The 18,959-nt window shown below is 38.4% G+C and overlaps 1 protein-coding gene and 2 pseudogenes across 1 annotated transcript; all 3 read right to left on the bottom strand.

The window, feature by feature from the left end:
- Window positions 1–6,169: 6,169 nt before the first annotated feature.
- Window positions 6,170–8,675, bottom strand: LOC110658529 (receptor-like protein EIX2; annotated as a pseudogene).
- A 161-nt stretch (window positions 8,676–8,836) lies between these two features.
- LOC110661164 (receptor-like protein EIX2) lies at window positions 8,837–12,188 on the bottom strand (annotated as a pseudogene).
- Window positions 12,016–13,155, bottom strand: LOC131175872 (receptor-like protein 33). Its single transcript, XM_058140552.1, has 2 exons — window positions 12,983–13,155; window positions 12,016–12,472 (listed from the first exon to the last, which is right to left on the bottom strand). Exons 1-2 carry the CDS (start codon window positions 13,153–13,155, stop codon window positions 12,016–12,018), a joined length of 630 nt encoding a protein of 209 aa, XP_057996535.1.
- Window positions 13,156–18,959: the final 5,804 nt, after the last annotated feature.

Here is an 18,959-nt window from a genome sequence, read left to right as displayed (position 1 = left end):
ATCCAATAAAAATTCAACAGCATTTCCCCTTAAATTGGACTAAACTCCTATCATAAATCTTAAATCCACAACCACCCATTAATACCCAATCTGGCAGCTTGTGCATTCAAATTTATATATAATGATCTAACCGTTAGATAAATCCCAAATTTTAACCATATATTCTAGACATCCCTATACAATATCAGTAAAAATTTTAGCATCAAATAATCTCTATATCATGAGATATCAAAACATTCATTCAACCCTTCAAAATCTGAATTGTTGCAGAAATCAGTCTTACTCAGACAGCTCATGCAAAACAATTTATATCTCATAAACCACAAGTCTAAAATTCACCAAATTTTAACCCAGCAGCCTCAACATCCCAAATATCATTTGTACCAAATTTCATAATTTTATAAGCATCCTAACTATTTATTTTTCTCAAATTTCAGTAGCCAAAATTCAGAATTCAACCTACAGACAGCCTGTGTTCAACAATATATTTCTCCAAATCCAACCGTTGAAAAATCACCAAATTTTAACCATAACTTCCACACATACATACCTAAAACATATCCAAAAATCAGCCATAGATGTTGAGCCAAACTCACCTGGACGGAAGAGAAACATGCTGCCCTGCTGAACCCTTTTTTCTGCTACTATTCATCTCCTTCTCCTTCTTCCTTTCTTTCTTTCTTTTCCTTTTCTCTCTCTTTCTCTCTTATTCCAGCCCGTATGGAGAAGGAAACTGCTGCTTTCCTTTGTTTTTTTTATCTCATTTTAAGTCATTTTTATCTCTTTTTATTGGTTTGTCAAATGGTGATTGGAGGGGGCTTTTAAATGACATCATCATATGTCATAATTAAGCATTTTCCTTCATTTTCTTTTCTTCTTTTCTCTACTCATTTTCAATTCAATTTTTAGCAATATTTATTCATATTTTAGATCATTATAATTATTTACTTAACTGGACAAGTCGGCCAAAAATCACCTCTGAAGGCGAAATGACCAAAATGCTCTCCGTTTGGGTTAACGGGTCAAAATTATCTGTACCGATTGAAAAATTTTTCTAAATATTTTCTTGGCATTCTAATGCCATAGGAACCTCAATGACCCTTCTCTGGAGTCCCAAAAATTATTTTATGAATTTTTACTCGGGTCTAGGGTTCCTAGTTGCGAGAACCGCAACTTCCCTCCGGTTACCTATCGCTTGGGCACCGGCTCATTTGACTTGGTTGTATTTTATTTCTAAAATTTTTACTAAAATTTTCTTATTAATATTTGAGTTAATTATGGTTCCTGACTTTAGTTTAAATATTTTTCTGGACGTTCTAGCTGTCCGAACCGACACCGGTCACTGGAACAGTAGAATGTATGGAGTTGCTACCGGGAGGATGTTACAAAAAGTGTCCTAACTTTGATCCCAGCCTTCAATTCTTAGTCTCTTTAATTCTTGACCCTTAGATTTAGTCCTTCTAGATCCACACCCTTCAATCTTGATATCTGAAATCCTGGTCGTTCATTTGGAGACCCCCGTTCCCTATAAATACCTGAATGCTTCACTGTAGAAGGGGGTCTTTGGTCTGAATTTTGAGATTTCAGGTATTAGTCCTTTGCTTTTGATCTTGAAATCTCGATCTTTGTAGTTTCTCTTGGCACTTTGATATTCTATCTCAAGTTTTACTCTGTGTTTTTTTTTTCGTCCATCTCTTGGAATATAAAGTTATTGGTGCGAAAGGGGCTTCAGAAACATGTTTTTTAAACAACCTCCTCTAGAAGTCTTAATATTCCGATCTCATTCTTAAGTAGATTTGCTCAGAAGCTCGGTGGTCCAGCTTTGGTTCGTCATTAGGATCTTGTTCCCGACACCATCATCTCAAAAGGTGCTCCTGGTCAGCCCAGCCTTGGTGACCCTATCTTGATGTGAGACATTAGCATTGGCTCTCCTGTCACCCTGGTAGCTCATTACAGGTAAACGTCTTAACAATCCCTCTACTGATTGAATGCAACCAGGCTGTATTTGTTACGTAAGAACTTTTAGGACATCAAATCATATTGAACTTTCTGAATAGACTAGTGTTATATTGACTTATCTCACAAATTTTACCTTTTGCACGCTATAGTAATGCTTATGTCATTTCAAAAGATTTTTATTTTTGTTAGTGTAAGAATAAGAGTTCGGCTAATGTAAATGTTATCGGAGTTTCAAAAAGACAGTAAAGAGTTTGGATAGGAATAAGATAAACACAAGAATGATGATGTGGAGAGTTAGGATTCGATTAAAGAGGTAGATATAATAAGAGCGAGTAGATGTAAGTTCGGGTAAACATGGAGAGTTCAGATAACCAATAAGAGATCGAAAACCAAGAGAGTGATTGGAAAATAACGCGCAATTAGATGTGTCGCAAATACATATAAAACCGTTTTATTCTTTACATCATTTTTTTGAATATTCTCGTTCTTTAGCGGGAGTTCGGGAGAGAGTACTTTCTTCGGATTCTCACAGTTCTATTTTTGTTATAAAAATTATCCTTTACAAATATGGGAGGTCGGGAGAGAGTCCTTCCCTTGGATCCCCGTAGTTTTAAGCATCTATTATAAAGCTCATCTTTTATAAACACGATAGTTCTGGAGAAAGTCCTTCCCTCGAACCCTTGTATTTTTATATTTCATTACAAAACTCATTCCTTATAAATATGAGAGTTCAGGAAACAATCCTTACCTTGAATCCCCATAATTTTAATGCCTACGTCATAAAATATGGGAGTTCCAAAGAGAGTTCTTTCCTTGAACTCCTGCAACCTTACACCTTTATGAAACTCATTCTTTTGTAAATACGGGAACCTTGGAGAGAGTTCTTTCCTTAAATTCCTGCAGTTATATGTTCTATAAAGCTCGCTTAGCACAAAGTAGTGGAGATCGGGAGAGAGTCCTTTCCTTGAAATCCCCATGCTCATCTTTTATAAAAAATTCTACGAATCCTTCAACAAATTTATTGAACATATTTCAATGTTTGATTCACAAGAGAATCCTTCCAAGAACTCCGAAATTTATATTTGAACCCAATGGAGTGACCCTCTTAGAATCCACGCGTTAATGTTATTAAGGAAGTCTCCACTCTTCCCCTCCCCCCCCCCCCCCTCCCCCCTCTCTCAATTTGGTTCTAATGAAACATCATAATGGCACAAAAACATTAAATAGGAAATGATGTGGGTAAAGGTTTTACAGCTAGTTGTGTCGATGATGAGACCTTTCTTCATTAACTGAGAGTCCTCATAATGAAGGGAACTCTTTAGGTTCCAATTAGCCCATTCCTTTTGAATTAGAGTCCTAATTAAGAGGAATAAAAATCTATACCTATATCGGTTCATACATATTCACTACACATGCTACACCCTCATATTATTTGGATGCCAGTGAGAAGGCAAATAATGAGTGAGCCGAGAGTCCTCCTCACTCATTGTAAATCTCTAGGATTCAAATGATGTCTCTTCGGAATTAGGGTCCTAATTCGAGGAGGGAGGAATTTAACAAATACATAATAAATTAAACAAACTCAATCTCATCTCACTTTGGAATCATCCCATTTACCCATGTTTATGGGAAATCCAAAAATAGTGAAAAATCATGCGTTCTTGTATTAAACCAAAGGAACCAACATCGCAATTTAAACTCCAAAATTATCAGTTTTAAACTATAAAGAGCATAACATTGAATTTACTTGCCCTCGTTGAGGGACGATGTGGGATGCTTAACACCTTTTTCACATGTATACGGACCTCAAACTTAGAATCTTTGGTCTAGAACTGGCATAAAAAATTTTAAAAATAAAAATGGTTTTCTTTAATTTCCCTCAAAATTAAAGTGGTGACCCCTCACTTTTCCATTTTAGTGAGAATCGTCTGGTGATTGCAAAACTCTTGTGACAATAGCTAGTAGACTTGCGAGGTAGAAAGCAGGTTAAACACAAGAATAAGCTCTCCTGTAACCTGAAAAAATGGATGAACAGGAGTGAGCATTCGACTTATAGAGTAAGATATTGATTTTACTTATAATTTCTATAACTATCTATGTCTAGTGCATCATAAGAGTGAAATGCATTATCTTCACATATTTCAAACAAATCAAGTCACAATCACATCAAAGGCAATCTAGAGTACTCACACACCGTGTGTCACATCCATACTCACACATATATATGTGGAAGCTAATCCCCTATACAGCTCTTTTAATTTCTAACCTCTGCCAGTGAGATCAACTCAAAGTCGGTTTTTCTCATATTATCCAAATACGGGGCCTTGCGAGATCAACTCAAAGCTGTGCCTACCTTGACTTATCCATAATAAGGATCGGGTCTCAGCGAGTCAAGCTCCAGCCACGTCTACCCGTCCTACCCATATCCATATACACACCCACTCACATACATAGCTCTAAATCGCCATAAAACAACAATCACAGTAATATCATTAAGAACAAATGCAATATAAAGCGTGCCTAATATATACTACATACATATATGTATAAGTGATGTATGAACATGCTTTGAATATAATAATATTGAAATTATAAATAAAATCAATATCCACTCACTAATTAACCGTTGATCACTGAGGTAGCTGGGCAGAGGAGGAAGGCTGGACCAGCTCATCTAAACATTATATCAAAAATTTTATCAATATTTATTTAAACAAAACTTCAAAGAGTCAAAGGAAAAATCTTAAGTTTTGCTGAAAATCCAGCAGAGTTTTCTCTATACCTAGGACCTACCAAACTTGCAAAATGATCTAAATAACACTTCTAGTACACAAATCCCACATCCATATCTTCTCATCATCATCATATGGCCCCTCCTTAGAACTCCAAAACAGTCAACACTCACAATTTTGGAAAATTATATTTTAGTCCTTATAAGTATCATTTTATTATAAATCATTCAAACGAGCTCTAAAATTTCTAAAATTCTGTTCCGCGCTCCTTAACAATATTATGAAGCTAATACAAAAGGATTTATAATTTTCTAGCTACCTACAAATATTTTATAGATTTTTATTCTAAATTCAGCACTAGGTAACTGAAGTAACTTAGAGTTCGGGTTTAACCATGCCAATTCTGATGCTTGAAACGCGTTCAGGGCGTTTGAAAAAAGTGGAGTAGACTGTAACTTCGATCCGAATTGAAAGCTGTTTTGACAGCTTGTCTGTCCAGCCCAATCATGCAAACCCGAGTAACGGTTGAATTTTTGTGAAACGAAAGTACCTACACGAAGCCTATAACACTAGGGGTTAGAATAAAATTGTTAGAAAATTAAATAAGCTCATTTGGAGCTTGAAAAAATACTGCAAAATTTGAGAGACCCACCAAAATTTTTGTGTTGAAAAATTTTGAAATTTATGTGGTTGCAAAGCTCCTGTCGAGCAGAGAATGCCGTACTCTTGGAAATTTTATGGGATTCCTAATTTGGGAGAAATTTAGCCCAAAATTTGAAATAGGTTAAAAATTTCCGGGCAAAAATTAGACAATCTGCTCAATGAAAATTTATGTTCTTGGTGTCTATGAAAAACTGTTGAGGTGTAAATGAATTTTGGGAGAAAACCCGATCTGATTGGTGGCCGGATCGGCTCGATTTTGGCCGGAAACATGAAGCGACGCACTACGCGAAGAGAGAGTTTTGGGTGCGTTTTCCGGGGTCCTAGGGAGGTAGCCGGTTAGGGGGAAGTGTGGGGGTGGTGCGCCAGCTACTGGGGAACGGAGGAGAGGTGGTCGGCCGGGCGGAGGAGGAGGGAGGAGAGAGAATCGAAGGGGAGAAGGAGATGTGCCGCGCGGGGAAAGGGAGGTGGAAAGAAAAGAGGAAGGAACTATTCGATTCGATCAGTCCGATCCGATCCGATCCGGTTTCATTCAACCGGTACGATTCAAGATACTCGAATTTGAATTTTTATTTTGCCCTGAGATAAAAAACGAGACTCGAAAATTTCGAAAAAATTTCAAAAAATTCGAAAAAATTTTTAGAGTTCAAATATATTTTTAAATTTTACCACGTGATTTTTAAATTAATCTTTATGAATCAATGAAATTTATTAATTTAAAAAAATCGAATTCGATTTTTAAAATTCAGAAAATCTCAAATAAATTTTTAAAATTTTAATACAATAAAATATTAATATTTTTATATAAAAATAATTATTTAAAAATTAAGGGTGTTAGCAAAAAGTTTGTTTCTTGAGAGGTCAAGAGTTTCTAACCATTCCAACTGACCAATCACTGGTGATATAATTCCTGTCAAATTGTTCATGGACATATTCAAGGTTCCTAATTTATCGAGGCTTGTGAGCTTTATCGGAATCTCTCCTGATAAAGAATTGCTCGACAAATCTATGCTGTTGACAAGGTAAAGAGTAGAACCATATTGAGGTACTTTTCCTTTTGCAACTATCCGGAGAATTCCTTCATATCTATCTGTATCTTCTTTTGTGAGCTCTCTTGTCAGGCCAGTCAAGTTTCCAATGCATGGAGGAATTCTTCCTGACAGATTATTATGTGAAAGGTCTCATATGTGAAGATTAGAAAGGCTACATATCTCTGCAGGGATATTGCTGCTGAAGAAGTTGGATCTCAAGCGTAAGATCAACAATGATTTCATGCTTTCTCCTATCCAAGCTGGAAGATTTCCAGAGAATTTGTTGTCACCCAAATCAATACTTTCTAGAAGAGAACAATTTTTCATGGAATGAGGGATTTCATCTGAAAGATTATTGTTACACAGGATCAAGAATTTTAGGTTACTAAGAGAACCAACCTATTGACTCGGGTATTATTTCAGAAAGACTATTATTGGAGACATCTGGAATATACAATAAAGGCAAATTGTTCCAGAACCGAGGGATTTCACCTGACAAGTTATTATTTGAGACAACCAAGGTTATCAGAGTATTGGACAAGGGAATGCTACCCATTTAGATAGTTCCAAGAGATATCTAAATCTGTCAGAAAGGGCGTTACTTCACCAATATCGCTAGTGATTGGCCAGAGAATCTGTTGTCTCGAAGGTACAGCTTGGTCATGTTAGATAACCAAAGTGGGAGAGGACCGTCAAAACGGTTTGAATCAAATCAACAACAGATGCAGAGAGGAACCCAAAGGTGTTTGGTATTTTGTCGCTTAGTTGATTGTGAGCAATGTCTAGTTCGTCCACATGCAAACCCAACTGCCAAAGCTGTTGGAGTTGATGAGATTTTAGTAGGTGAATAACTATGTGTACAAGAAAAGAAAAGAGCCATACCTAAACATGGTGCAAGTATGGCATTAGTTGACAAAAGAAAGCAAATTTTACTATAAAAAGGAAGAGGTTGCTGCTGGAAGAAGAGAGAGTGCAGAGAGAACTTTAGAGGGCTGGAAAGAGAGTTTGAGAGATCTAGCAAAATGAGGAAGAAAAGAAAGAAAAGGGCTTTAAATTTGTGTTTGTAAATCCTCTATTTTTAGTAATGAATTTATGTCTTTTCTCTTCTACTTCTTCTAGCATAAATATGTTCTTGGTTTTTTTCTTCCTCCAAACCCAATAAATGGTATCAGAGCTTTTTGATCTTGAGGGACCTGGTTAGAATTTGTTCTTGACAAGGATTGAATGGCAGCAGCTATATAATTAAACAAGTCCATGATAGCCTGCAGGAGGAGGGTTGTTCCAAGAAGGGAAATTTTGTTTTGAAGAAAGAAACTTTGCTGGTGAGATGGTGCACTAGAGAAAGAAGAACAATAGTGAGCAAGTGCACCTAAAAGAAGGAGAAAAATAGTGAGAAGTGCACCAGAAATCAAAGCATTGGAGAGAAGGGCTCCATGAAAGAGTTGTAGAGATGTGCTCCACCAACAACAAACATGGAGAGAAGTGCTCCATCAAAGCAAAACAACATCATTAAACTTAGAGAGATGTGCTCCAACACAACCAAACAAATCAGAAATTGAAGATTCTTGAAGACTTGAGGGAATTCAAAACTCCAACAAAAATCTCATCAAAGGAGGAGTATTGGAGTTGATGAGATTTTAGTTGGTGAATATCTATGTGTACAGGAAAAGAAAAGTGTCATACCTAAGCATGGTGCAAGTATGGCATTAGTTGACAAAAGAAAGCAAATTTTACCATAAAAAGGAAGAGGTTGCTGCTGGAAGAAGAGAGAGTGCAGAGAGAACTTTAGAGGGCTGGAAAGAGAGTTTGAGAGATCTAGCAAAATGAGGAAGAAAAAAAAGAAAAAAAGCTTTAAATTTGTGTTTGTAAATTCTCTATTTTTAGTAATGAATTTATGTCTTTTCTCTTCTACTTCTTCTAGCATAAATATGTTCTTAGTTTTTTCTTCCTCCATACCCAACAAAAGCCAATCTGGCATCTTGTCTGAAATCCTTGCATTATTGAGTATCAAAGTGGTCAGCTCATTTTGATTTCTAAGCCATGCGGGAAATTTTGGACCCAGTTGGCATGATCTAATGCTGAGGTAGTTGACTTTAAAAGGAGGAATCCAATCAAAGCTAATGTTAGAAAACAAAGAAATATTTGAGGACCATTTATATAATGATATCTCCTTTAGGCTCGAGAGGTTCGCAAAATTAGCTTCAGTGACAATACCTTCCCACGAGTTCTCTGATAGATCCAGCGCCGCTAGAAAAGAGTTTTGCCCGAGACTTTCTGGCAAGTTTCCTTTCATTTGATTAGCTGGCAGATAAAGAACCTCGAAATACGACAAGTTTCCGATGGATGGCGGAATTGAGCCTTGAATTGAGTTAACCCGTAGTTGCAGGTATCTTAAGTTCTTAAGATATCCCAAGGAAACAGGCAAGTTTCTACTCAATTCATTGAATCCAAGATTCAGATTCTCCTATCTGCTGTTGTTGCATCCAGATACATCAATAAAATCAGCCAACTCCCAACTAATTTTTTTGTAGAAAGCTCCAGTGTCCGCAAACTGCACAGCTTTCCCAAATTTCTGGATAGCTGGCCTTTGATGTATGAATTTTCAGACAAATCAAGAAGCTGCAGGGAGTTCAAGTTCGCAAAAGAGTCTGGAAGTTCACCTTGGAGATTCTTGGACTTGAGATTAAGATGTTCAAGGCTACTCAAGTTGAACAACCACTTAGGTATTGTGGAGTTGAAATTGTTGTTAGAGAGATCAAGAATCAGAAGGGATGTAAAATTCACAGATGACGAAAAAGAGAGAGGTAGATTGGACAGACCACATTGGTTCAAGTGCAACTCCAATGGAGAAGGTAGCATATTGAGGATTCGAAGCCAATATGCAGCAGCCTTGGTAAGATCCACACCCCCCAAATCAAGGTATTTTAAGGAAGAAAGATTGGAAAGCCACAGCAGGTCACTGTCACTTGGTTCCTTGAACTTATCACTAAGATCAAGGAACTGCAAGCTTGAGAGGATTCCTTAAGTTGGTGGTATAGTTCCACCAAAAGAAGCACCAGAGAGATTGAGATATGGCAATTTTTTTAGTGCACCAATGAAGGTTGGAATTTGGGCGCCTTCGAAATTGTTAATGCTCAAGTCCAGGTAAGTCAAGTCTCTCAGGTGAAGCAAAGAAGGATCAATCTTACCACCCAACTCATGCGCTGTTCCACTGGTATCGAACATATCATCTGGATTTGCATACGGGTTGTGAAGAGTGAGCCTGAAAATGCGTCCGGTTCTGTTATTGTAGGTTACACCTCTCCAACTACAACAATCTTCTCCATCCCAAGATGAAAGTCTGCCTGAAGGATCATTGAGGCCTTTTTTGAACTTGACAAGTGCGTCTCTCTCATTCTTTGGGCAATAACCGAAAGTAATGGATTGGAGGTACACTAACTCCTAAGAGTATCAGGAGAGAAAGAAGCTTAACGGAATCCATGCTTGTGATATGGTCTAGGAAATGACTAGCTGAAACTCATGGTAACAAAAAGATAACCTCTATATGTATAGAGGAGAGGACTTATTAACGCCATTCAACAGTTGGCTCCTTGCTCTAAGCACACATGTGATCAAATTGGAAAAAGGTGCACATATGGGAGAAAAGTATAGGATGTTGCATCAAATTTAAAACTGGGACAAATCGGGTGATTCAAAATTATTAATAATTTAATAAATAAATATAAATTAGTTAAATATAAAATCTATTTATATAAATAAATAAATAAATCTAATTAATTAAATTTTAACTATTTAAAATCAAAATTTGAACAATTTTTAAATTATATTTATATATGTTTTAAAATCAAATTGCAACTGCCTGCATGTTTGCAGCTCCACTGCTCCAGTCTTCACATTTGCCGCTGGTGCCTTGTGACTGCCTTGAAATTTTCTAGTAGACGAGCCACAATCACTGAGGAGATTGCAAGAAGTGCATCTTTCTTTTCATTGATGAAGCGGAAATAAGCAAATCTCCAAGATTTCTTGATGATCAAAGTACCACAAAATCCCCAAAATCCCACAGTGAAACCAAGTCCCACACTAACCCAGAACCATAACTTGTTTAAATCATCACCATCATCGTCTTCATTGTCCACATCAGGCATTGGAGAATTTTCCTTGTTATCCTCCGAGCACAGTGTTGGCAATGGAACCCCGCAAAGTGCAGTATTACCCTCGTAAATTGCTGGATAATTGAAGGTTTGGAATTGGTTATTTGTAGGGACCTTTCCTGACAAGTTATTGTATGACAGGTCCAGGTGACTCAAAAATGTTAAAACAGCCATGGTTGGTGGGATTAGACCAAAAAGTTTGTTTCTTGAGAGGTCAAGAGTTTCTAACCATTCCAACTGACCAATCTCTGTTGATATAATTCCTGTCAAATTGTTCATGGATATATTCAAGGTTCCCAATTTAACGAGGCTTGTAAGCTCTTTCGGAATCTCTCCTGATAAAGAATTGCTTGACAAATCTATGCTGTTGACAAGGAAAAGAGTAGAACCATATTGAAGTACTCCTCCTTTTGCCGGACTGACTTCATATCTATCTGTATCTTCTTTTGTGAGCTCTCTTTTCAGGCCAGTCAAGTTTCCAATACATGGAGGAATTCTTCCTGAAGATCATTATGTGAAAGGTCTAATATGTGAAGATTAGAAAGGCTACATATCTCTGCAGGTATATTGCGGCTGAAGAAGTTGGATCTCAAGCGTAAGATCAACAATGATTTCATGCTTTCTCCTATCAAGCTGGAAGATTTCCAGAGAATTTGTTGTCACCCAAATCAGTACTTTCCAGGAGAGAACAATTTTTCATGAAAAAAGGGATTTCCCTTTGTTTGGGAAGGAGTTTTTTAAAGTAACAAGAGGTTTTTCAAGATTTAAAATCCTTAAACTTTTATTTGAGTGGATAGAAAGTTTTTAAAATACAAAAAACCTTCATTTTTCAACTTATCAAATTGGTGGGTTAAGAGGTTTTCTCTTTAAAATCTTCAAATACTTGAAAAAAAATATTCCTTTCCTCCAAAACACTGAAAAATTATAAATCTTTAAAAATCATGAAAAATCTTACTTTGAAAAACTTTATTTTATAAAACATTATTATACTTTATCTTCTCCCCAAACCAGATTAGGGTATTGTTTCAGAAATACTATTATTGGAGACATCTAGAATATACAGTAAAGGCAATTGTTCCAGAACTGAGGGATTTCCCTGACAAGTTATTATTTGAGACAACCAAGGTATCAGAGTATTAAGGTTACCTATGGACAAGGGAATGCTACCATTAAGATAGTTCCGAGAGATATCTAAATCTGTCAGAAAGGGCATTACTTCACCAATTTCGTGAGGGATTGGCCCAGAAAACATGTTGTCATTAAGGTACAATCTGGTCATGTTAGATGACCAAAGTGGGAGAGGACCATCGAAACGGTTTGAACCCCAATCAATAACAGATGCAGAGAGGAATCCTAAGGTGTTTGGTATATTGCCACTCAATTTATTGACAGAAATGTCCAGTTCGTCTATATTCAAATCCAACTGCCAAAGCCAATCTGGCATCTCATTTGAAATCCTTGCATTGCTGACTATCAAAGTGGTTAGCTCATTTTGATTTCTGAGCCATGCGGGAAAATTTGGACCCAATTGGCTTGATCTAATGCTGAGGTAGTTGAGTTTAAAAGGAGGAATCCAATCAAAGCTAATGTTGAAAACAAGGGAATATTTGAGGAAAGTTTATATAATGATATCTCCTTTAGGCTGGAGAGGTTCGCAAAATTTGATTGAGTGACGATACCTTCCCACGAGTTCTCTGATAGATCCAACTCGGCCAGGAAAGAGAGTTGCCCGAGACTTTCTGGCAAGCTTCCTTTCATTTGATTGGCTGACAGATAAAGAGCCTCCAAATACGACAAGTTTCCGATGGATGGCGGAATTGAACCTTGAATTGAGTTAATCCGTAGTTGCAGGTATCTTAAGTTCTTAAGATATCCCAAGGAAACGCACAAGCTTCCTCTCAATTTATTGACTCCAAGATTCAGATTCTCCAATTTGCTGCTGTTGCATTCAGATAAACCATCAATAAAATCAGTCAACGTAACACTCATAATTTTTAAATTTATTATTTTATAAGTAAATATTAATATTTTATTTTATTTAAATTTTAAAAAATTATTAGAAATTTTTTAGATTTTAGAAATCGGATTAGATTTTCCGAAAATATAACACTTTAATGATTTTTAAAAAATAATACAAAGGTCACGTGGTAAAACTAAAAATATATTTGGATTCTACGAATTTTTCTGAGTTTTGTAAAATTTTTTCAAAATTTTTGGGCCTCATTTTTTGTCACAAGGCAGAAAAAAATTCAAATTTTTTGTATATCGAATCGGACTGGCTAAATCGAACCAGACCGAGTCAGACTGATCGAATCAAATTGGCCTCTTCCCTTTTTCTTTTCCTTCCCGCATCGCGCAAACCCCTCCCTTTCTCTCCTCTTTTTCTCTCTCCTCCCTCCGCCCATCGCCGGCCAGCCACCGCCTCGGCCCTCCTTAGTCGCCGGCGCACCTCCCCCACCCCTCTCCCGCCACCGGCAGGCCTTCAGGCCACCGAAAACGTCGCTCGAAACCACCCTTGTGCGTGCGAGCTGCTTCACCTTCCCGAGCCGATTTTGGCCAATCAGGCCACCAATTGGATCGAGTCTTGTTCCAAAACACTTCTACACCTCGAGAGCTTTCCATAGACACCAAAAATACCAAAATCCATCGAGCGATTTGCTCAATTTTTGTCCGAGAAGTTTTAGCCCATTTTGACTTTCAGGCTAGATTTCTCGAAAACCGTAAATCCCACAAAAAATATGAGAGTATCGGAGTGCTTCACTCGTTGAGAGCTTCGCGGCAATACCTATTTCAAATTTTTCAGACACCGTTTTTCAATGGGTCCCGCGAGACTTCACAGTATTTTTCTGAGCATTAAATGAGCTTAGAAAATTCTGCAAAAATTACATACTAATCCCTATGTTTTGGGCTTCGCGTAGGTGCCTTCAATTCGCGAAAATTCAACAGTTGCTCGAGTCTACAATTTCGGGCCGTGCAGACAGGCTATTGAAAAAGTTTCTGAATTGGGCCGAGGTTATAGGCTACCCCACCATTTTCAGACGTCCCAGACACATCTCCATGGTTGGAATTGGCATAGGTAAACCCGAACCCTCATTTTCTTAATTATCTACTGCCTGATTTAGATTAAAAATCTATAAACTATTTGTGGCAGGTTAAAAAAATATAATTCCTTTTGCATTAGCTCTATAATATTGCTAAGAACTGCGGGGCAAAATTTTAGAATTTTTGAAGCTCAAATGGGTAGTTTTTGCAAAAGGGGTAATTATAGGGACTAAATTATAATTTTTCAAATTATGGTTGTTGATTGTTTGGATGGGTCCAGGAGGGGGCCATGTGATGTAATTGAGTTGTGGATGTGTGAGTTGTGGATATAGAAGTGCATTTTAAACCCTTTTTCAGGTTGGGTAGGTCCTAGGTATAGGGGAGACTCTGCCGGATTTTAGGCAGGACTTAGGGTGTCTTTAGTCTTTTCCAAATTTGTATTGAGTCAAATATATTAAAATAAAATTTTGTCAGGTGAGCCGGGACAGCCTTTTTCCTCCGCACAGCTGCCGCAGTGACCGCAGTTAAGTCAATGAGTAAAATATTAATTTTAATTATAATTTTGAATATGTTCAAGCATGCCCATGCATCACTTATAAATATGTATCTATGTAGTTAAACACTAGGCACGTTTTATATTGCATTCATAATTGATGAAGTGCCATGGATGTTTATTTGTGACAATTTGGAGCAGTATGCGTACGTTAGAGTGCATGTGGCATGGTATTAGATATGGATAGGACGGGTAGACACGGCTTGAGAGACACTTGCTAGGACCCAGTCTTTTATGGATAAGTCGGGGTAAACACGGCTTGAGAGACACTCACTGGGACCCCGCATTTGGTTTATTAAGCGAAAGTCCAGCTTGAGAGACACTCGCTGACAGAGGTTGGATTAAAAGAGTTGTATAGGGGATTAACTCCCATATATGTACTGTTTAAACAGTGTTGGGTGGGTAAGTACTCTAAATTGCCTTTTTACTGCTATGATATGGTTTGTATGAAAATTATGATGATGTTGTATTCCATTCCTTAGGATGCATTAGCTTTAGTTAGCTATAGAAATTGTGGTTAAAATTAGTACTTTACTCTCTGAGTCAAAAGCTCACTCTTGTTCATCTATTTTTCCAGGCTATAGGAGAATTACTTATTGTGACTAACCTGCTCTTCTTTTTCACAGGTCAATTAGTAGTATTTAATGTATTTTGTACAATTGAGTTAAATTTTAGACTCTGCATGTGTTAGGAGTATTTTAATTAATTTGGGTCTATAATATAATATGGTGCTGAATTTATAAGAATATTAATTGCATGTATGACTTGATTGGATGAGGGAGCTAAGCTCCCATTGGATTTTATGAAATTATGAGTATGTGGAGGGTGAGCTGAGCTCTCCAATTTATTATATATTGTGTTTACAGGTCAGGCGAGTCAAAAACTCCCTGTTGAATGTTCCATTTTATGGCCAGACTCTATCAGATTGAATTCTTGAAATTGGGCTCAAATGGGCCTTAGGATTGGGTTGAGAAACAGTTAGGCTTACTAGGGGCCTCGGGGGATTTAGGATAGCCCAGGTCCTAGTGCCAATCTGGCCCATAGGTTGGGTAGTGACAAATGTGGTATTAGAGCTTAGGCTCCAGATTCATAAGGAATATATGTCTAAAGTGTTAGGAAGAGTCTAATAAGAGTCACATGCAGAAAATAGGGTCCACATTCGTCCTTGCATTGTCATCTTTGCTTCTAGTTTCTGCTTTATATAATAGTGTATAAATATGAGTCTATAGAGCTGTGTAACATGCCGTTTTGAAATTTTGTGGGCTAATATTACTGAATTTCAGGAAAATGCCTAGAAGCAGAAGAGCTGCCACTGCACCAAAATAGGATGTGCCAGACGTGGTGTCGGCACAGGATGAGGTGCCTGCACCGAGGAGGCAGGTAGGAGACCTAGAGCTACTCAAGTAAAAGAGCAGTCGCCACTAGTTTAGGAACAGTCTTTTATGGCCCAGGGTCACATGGACCCAATGGCAGCTACCTTAGCCGGATTGCAGAGAACCGTCGATATGATGGCATAATATATGGCCCACCCTCCACAACAGCAGTAGCTCACCGCACCAAGAGGGGAACCTTATAAACAAATAATTAATTTTAAGAAGTTGGTGTCTGGTACTTATGATGTGTCAGATGATGCCTATCAGTTTTTGGATTCCTGCAAACAGGCAGGGATGGAGTTGGAGTTGACTGATAGGAGGCTTATAGAGTGTGTGCAGCATATATTGGGGCTAATGCCAAGACAGTGGATGACAAACTACGTACTACCTCGTATTAAGGGATTATCATGGACCCAGTTTGTTGAATTGTTCATCGACAAGTTTGTGCTAGAAAGCTTCAGAGATCAAAAGCAGTGGGCTTTTAATGCCTTAAGGCAGAATGGCAGATCGGTAGATGAATATGCTCTAGAATTTTTGGAACTGAGTAGATATGCCCCCACAGCAGTAGCTATAAAAAGTATGAAGGTAAAAAGATTTCTAAAGGGGCTGGATAGGAGGTATGCAAACCTGGCCATGATGTCTGATCAGTCTTTTGATGTGGTAGTTGATCGAGCCTGACAGATTGAGATTAGCTATACAGGAGATGATAGTAGAAGGGCAAAGAAGAATAGAGCAGAAGGTTCTTCAGGTGTTCCCTACATGGGTACCACAAATAGCAGAGGCCAAAGTCACTACAGAGGAAGGGGTAAAAACAACAAGAAGGGTGATTTTAAACACAAATCTCGAGGATTCAGACCAGGATATGGATCGGCAGATGTCACGATTCGAATTCTGATTAGTGCAGTTCAGGATCCTCCTTAGCACCTTACACGCAGTGTGGAGAAGACATTTACGACCTTGTATGATGGGTTCAGGAGTATGTTTCCGGTGTGGCCAGCAAGGTCACTTTGCTAGAGAATGTCCAGTGTTCAGCGAGCCACAGATGGGGTCACAGGGTTCTGTTGCAAATGTTCCTCGTCAATTATATCCTGGTGCTTCCAGCATGGCAGGCAGTTAGTTCAGTGGCCAATAGGGCCGAGGACAAGGAGGACGTGGATTTAGAGGCAGGTTAGGAGGTAGAAGTCAATTACAGGGTTCTATAATGCAGGGTAGGGGTCAAGCTCCGGTTTTCACCTTAGCCTACCAGGATGCTCAAGCTTCCAATGTAGTTGTGGCAGGTATTCTTTTAGTCTATTCCTATGAGGCTTGTGTTTTGATAGATCTGGGTACTATGCACTCATTTGTCTCCCCTGTTTTTCCCATGAGATTGGGTAGAAACCCTACAACTTTAGAATGCCCCTTGTCTGTAGCTACCCCACTTAGTGACAACATAGATGTGGATATGGTTTTTACGGGTAGCCCAGTGGTAGTAGATGGAAGAATCCTCCCAGCAGACTTAGTTCCTCTACCAGTAATGGATTTCGATGTAATTTTGGGAATGGATTGGTTGGCAACTCATTATGCCACTTTAGACTGCAGGAACAAAAGGGTGTACTTTCATATACCTGGTGTATAAAAGTTTAGCTTTGATGGTGACAGGAGTGAGGCTCTATATAACTTGGTGTTAGTAATTAGTGCTAGGAAAATGTTGAAGCGTGGGTGTCAAAGCTATTTGGCATTAGTGAGAGATACATTTGTAGAAGGTGTTAACATTGAAAATGTTCCTGTTGTCAGAGAATTTATGGATGTCTTCCCTGAGGACCTTCCAGGGTTGCCACCAGGAAGGAAAATAGAGTTCTGCATTGATGTTGTGTCGGGTACAAACCCCATATCAATACCGCCTTACAGGATGGCACCAGCAGAATTGAAAGAGCTAAAGGAGCAACTATAGGAGCTTTTGGACAAGGGTTTCATACATCCGAGCACTTCACCCTGAGGTGCTCCTGTTCTATGTGTGAGAAAGAAAGATGGGTCCTTGAAGTTGTGTATTGATTATAGACAGCTGAATAAGGTGATTGTGAAGAACAAATATCCACTTCCTCAGATCAATAATTTGTTTGATCAGCTCCAAGGGGCTAGATTCTTTTCCAAAATAAACCTACGATCAGGCTACCATTAGTTAAGAATCAGGAATGAGGATGTGCCCAAGACAGCATTCAGGACAAGATATGGTCATTATGAGTTCTTGATGATGTCTTTTGGACTCACTAATGTTCCAGCGGCCTTCATAAACTTGATGAACAGGTTGTTCAAGCCATTCATGGACCGTTTTGTCACTGTATTCATAGATGACATTTTGGTATACTCTCAGACTGAGGAAGAATATATGTAGCATTTGAGGATGGTGTTGCAGACTTTGAGGGAGCGCCAGCTATATGTCAAATTTTCAAAATGTGAATTTTGGCTAGAAAGCATCTCATTCTTGGGACATGTGGTTTCTAGTAAAGGCATTCAAGTGGATCCCAAGAAAATTAAGGCGGTAACTGATTGGCATAGGCCTACAACAGTCACTGAGGTGCGAAGTTTTCTGGGCCTAGCTGGCTACTATTGGCGTTTTGTGTAAAATTTCTCCAGGATAGCAGCTCCCCTAACTAAGTTAACTCGGAAGAATGTTCCATTCATTTGGACAGATGATTATGAAGAGAGCTTTCAGAAGCTTAAGGAATGTCTAACTATCGCCCCTGTGTTGACATTACCGATGAGTGGTGAAGGATATACTGTGTACTGTGATGCCTCCAGAGTTGGCTTAGGGTGTGTTTTGATGCAGAATGGAAAAGTAGTGACTTATGTTTCAGGGCAGCTAAAGAGACATGAGTAGAACTATCCCACCCATGATTTGGAAATGGCGACTGTAGTCTTTGCACTAAGGATCTAGAGACACTACCTGTATGGTGAAGTGTGTGAGATATACACCGACCACAAGAGTTTGAAGTACATCTTCCAATAAAGGGATTTAAATTTGAGACAGAGGAGATGGATGGAGCTTCTGAAGGACTATGATTGTACCATCCAGTACCACCCTGGGAAGGCCAATGTAGTAGCAGATGCTTTGAGCACAAAATCTTCTGGCAGCTTGGCACACATATCAGCGGAGAAGAGACCATTGATTCAGGAAGTACATGAGTTGATGTATCAAGGTCTGATCTTAGATATTTCAGATGAGGGGGTATTATTAGCCCATTTTTCAGTGAGACCAGACCTGCGAGACAGAATCAGAGTTTCCCAACATAGAGACCCTCAATTGATGAAGATTATAGAAAGAGTATAGCAGGGTGAAGGTGGTGAGCTTGGATTTGCTAATGATGGCACTCTTATGGAAGGTTCCAGGATATGTGTGCCCAACGTGGACAATTTCATAAATGAAATCATGCGAGAGGCACACTATACACTGTATAATGTCCACCCAGGCTCCACCAAGA

Source organism: Hevea brasiliensis, chromosome 18 (assembly GCF_030052815.1).
Source record: "Hevea brasiliensis isolate MT/VB/25A 57/8 chromosome 18, ASM3005281v1, whole genome shotgun sequence".
In the NCBI taxonomy this organism is placed as follows: domain Eukaryota; kingdom Viridiplantae; phylum Streptophyta; class Magnoliopsida; order Malpighiales; family Euphorbiaceae; genus Hevea; species Hevea brasiliensis.
This window is presented reverse-complemented; position numbering and strand designations above follow the sequence as displayed.

What these genes read in the sequence shown, in the direction of transcription:
- LOC131175872 (XM_058140552.1), bottom strand. Translation starts at nt 13,155, where the DNA reads ATGGAAAGCTCTCGAGGTGTAGAAGTGTTTTGGAACAAGACTCGATCC. An exon ending in GCGGGAGAGGGGTGGGGGAG is followed by an intron (nt 12,473 to 12,982) that starts GTGCGCCGGCGA and finishes TGAATGCAACAG; the next exon opens with CAGCAAATTGGAGAATCTGA.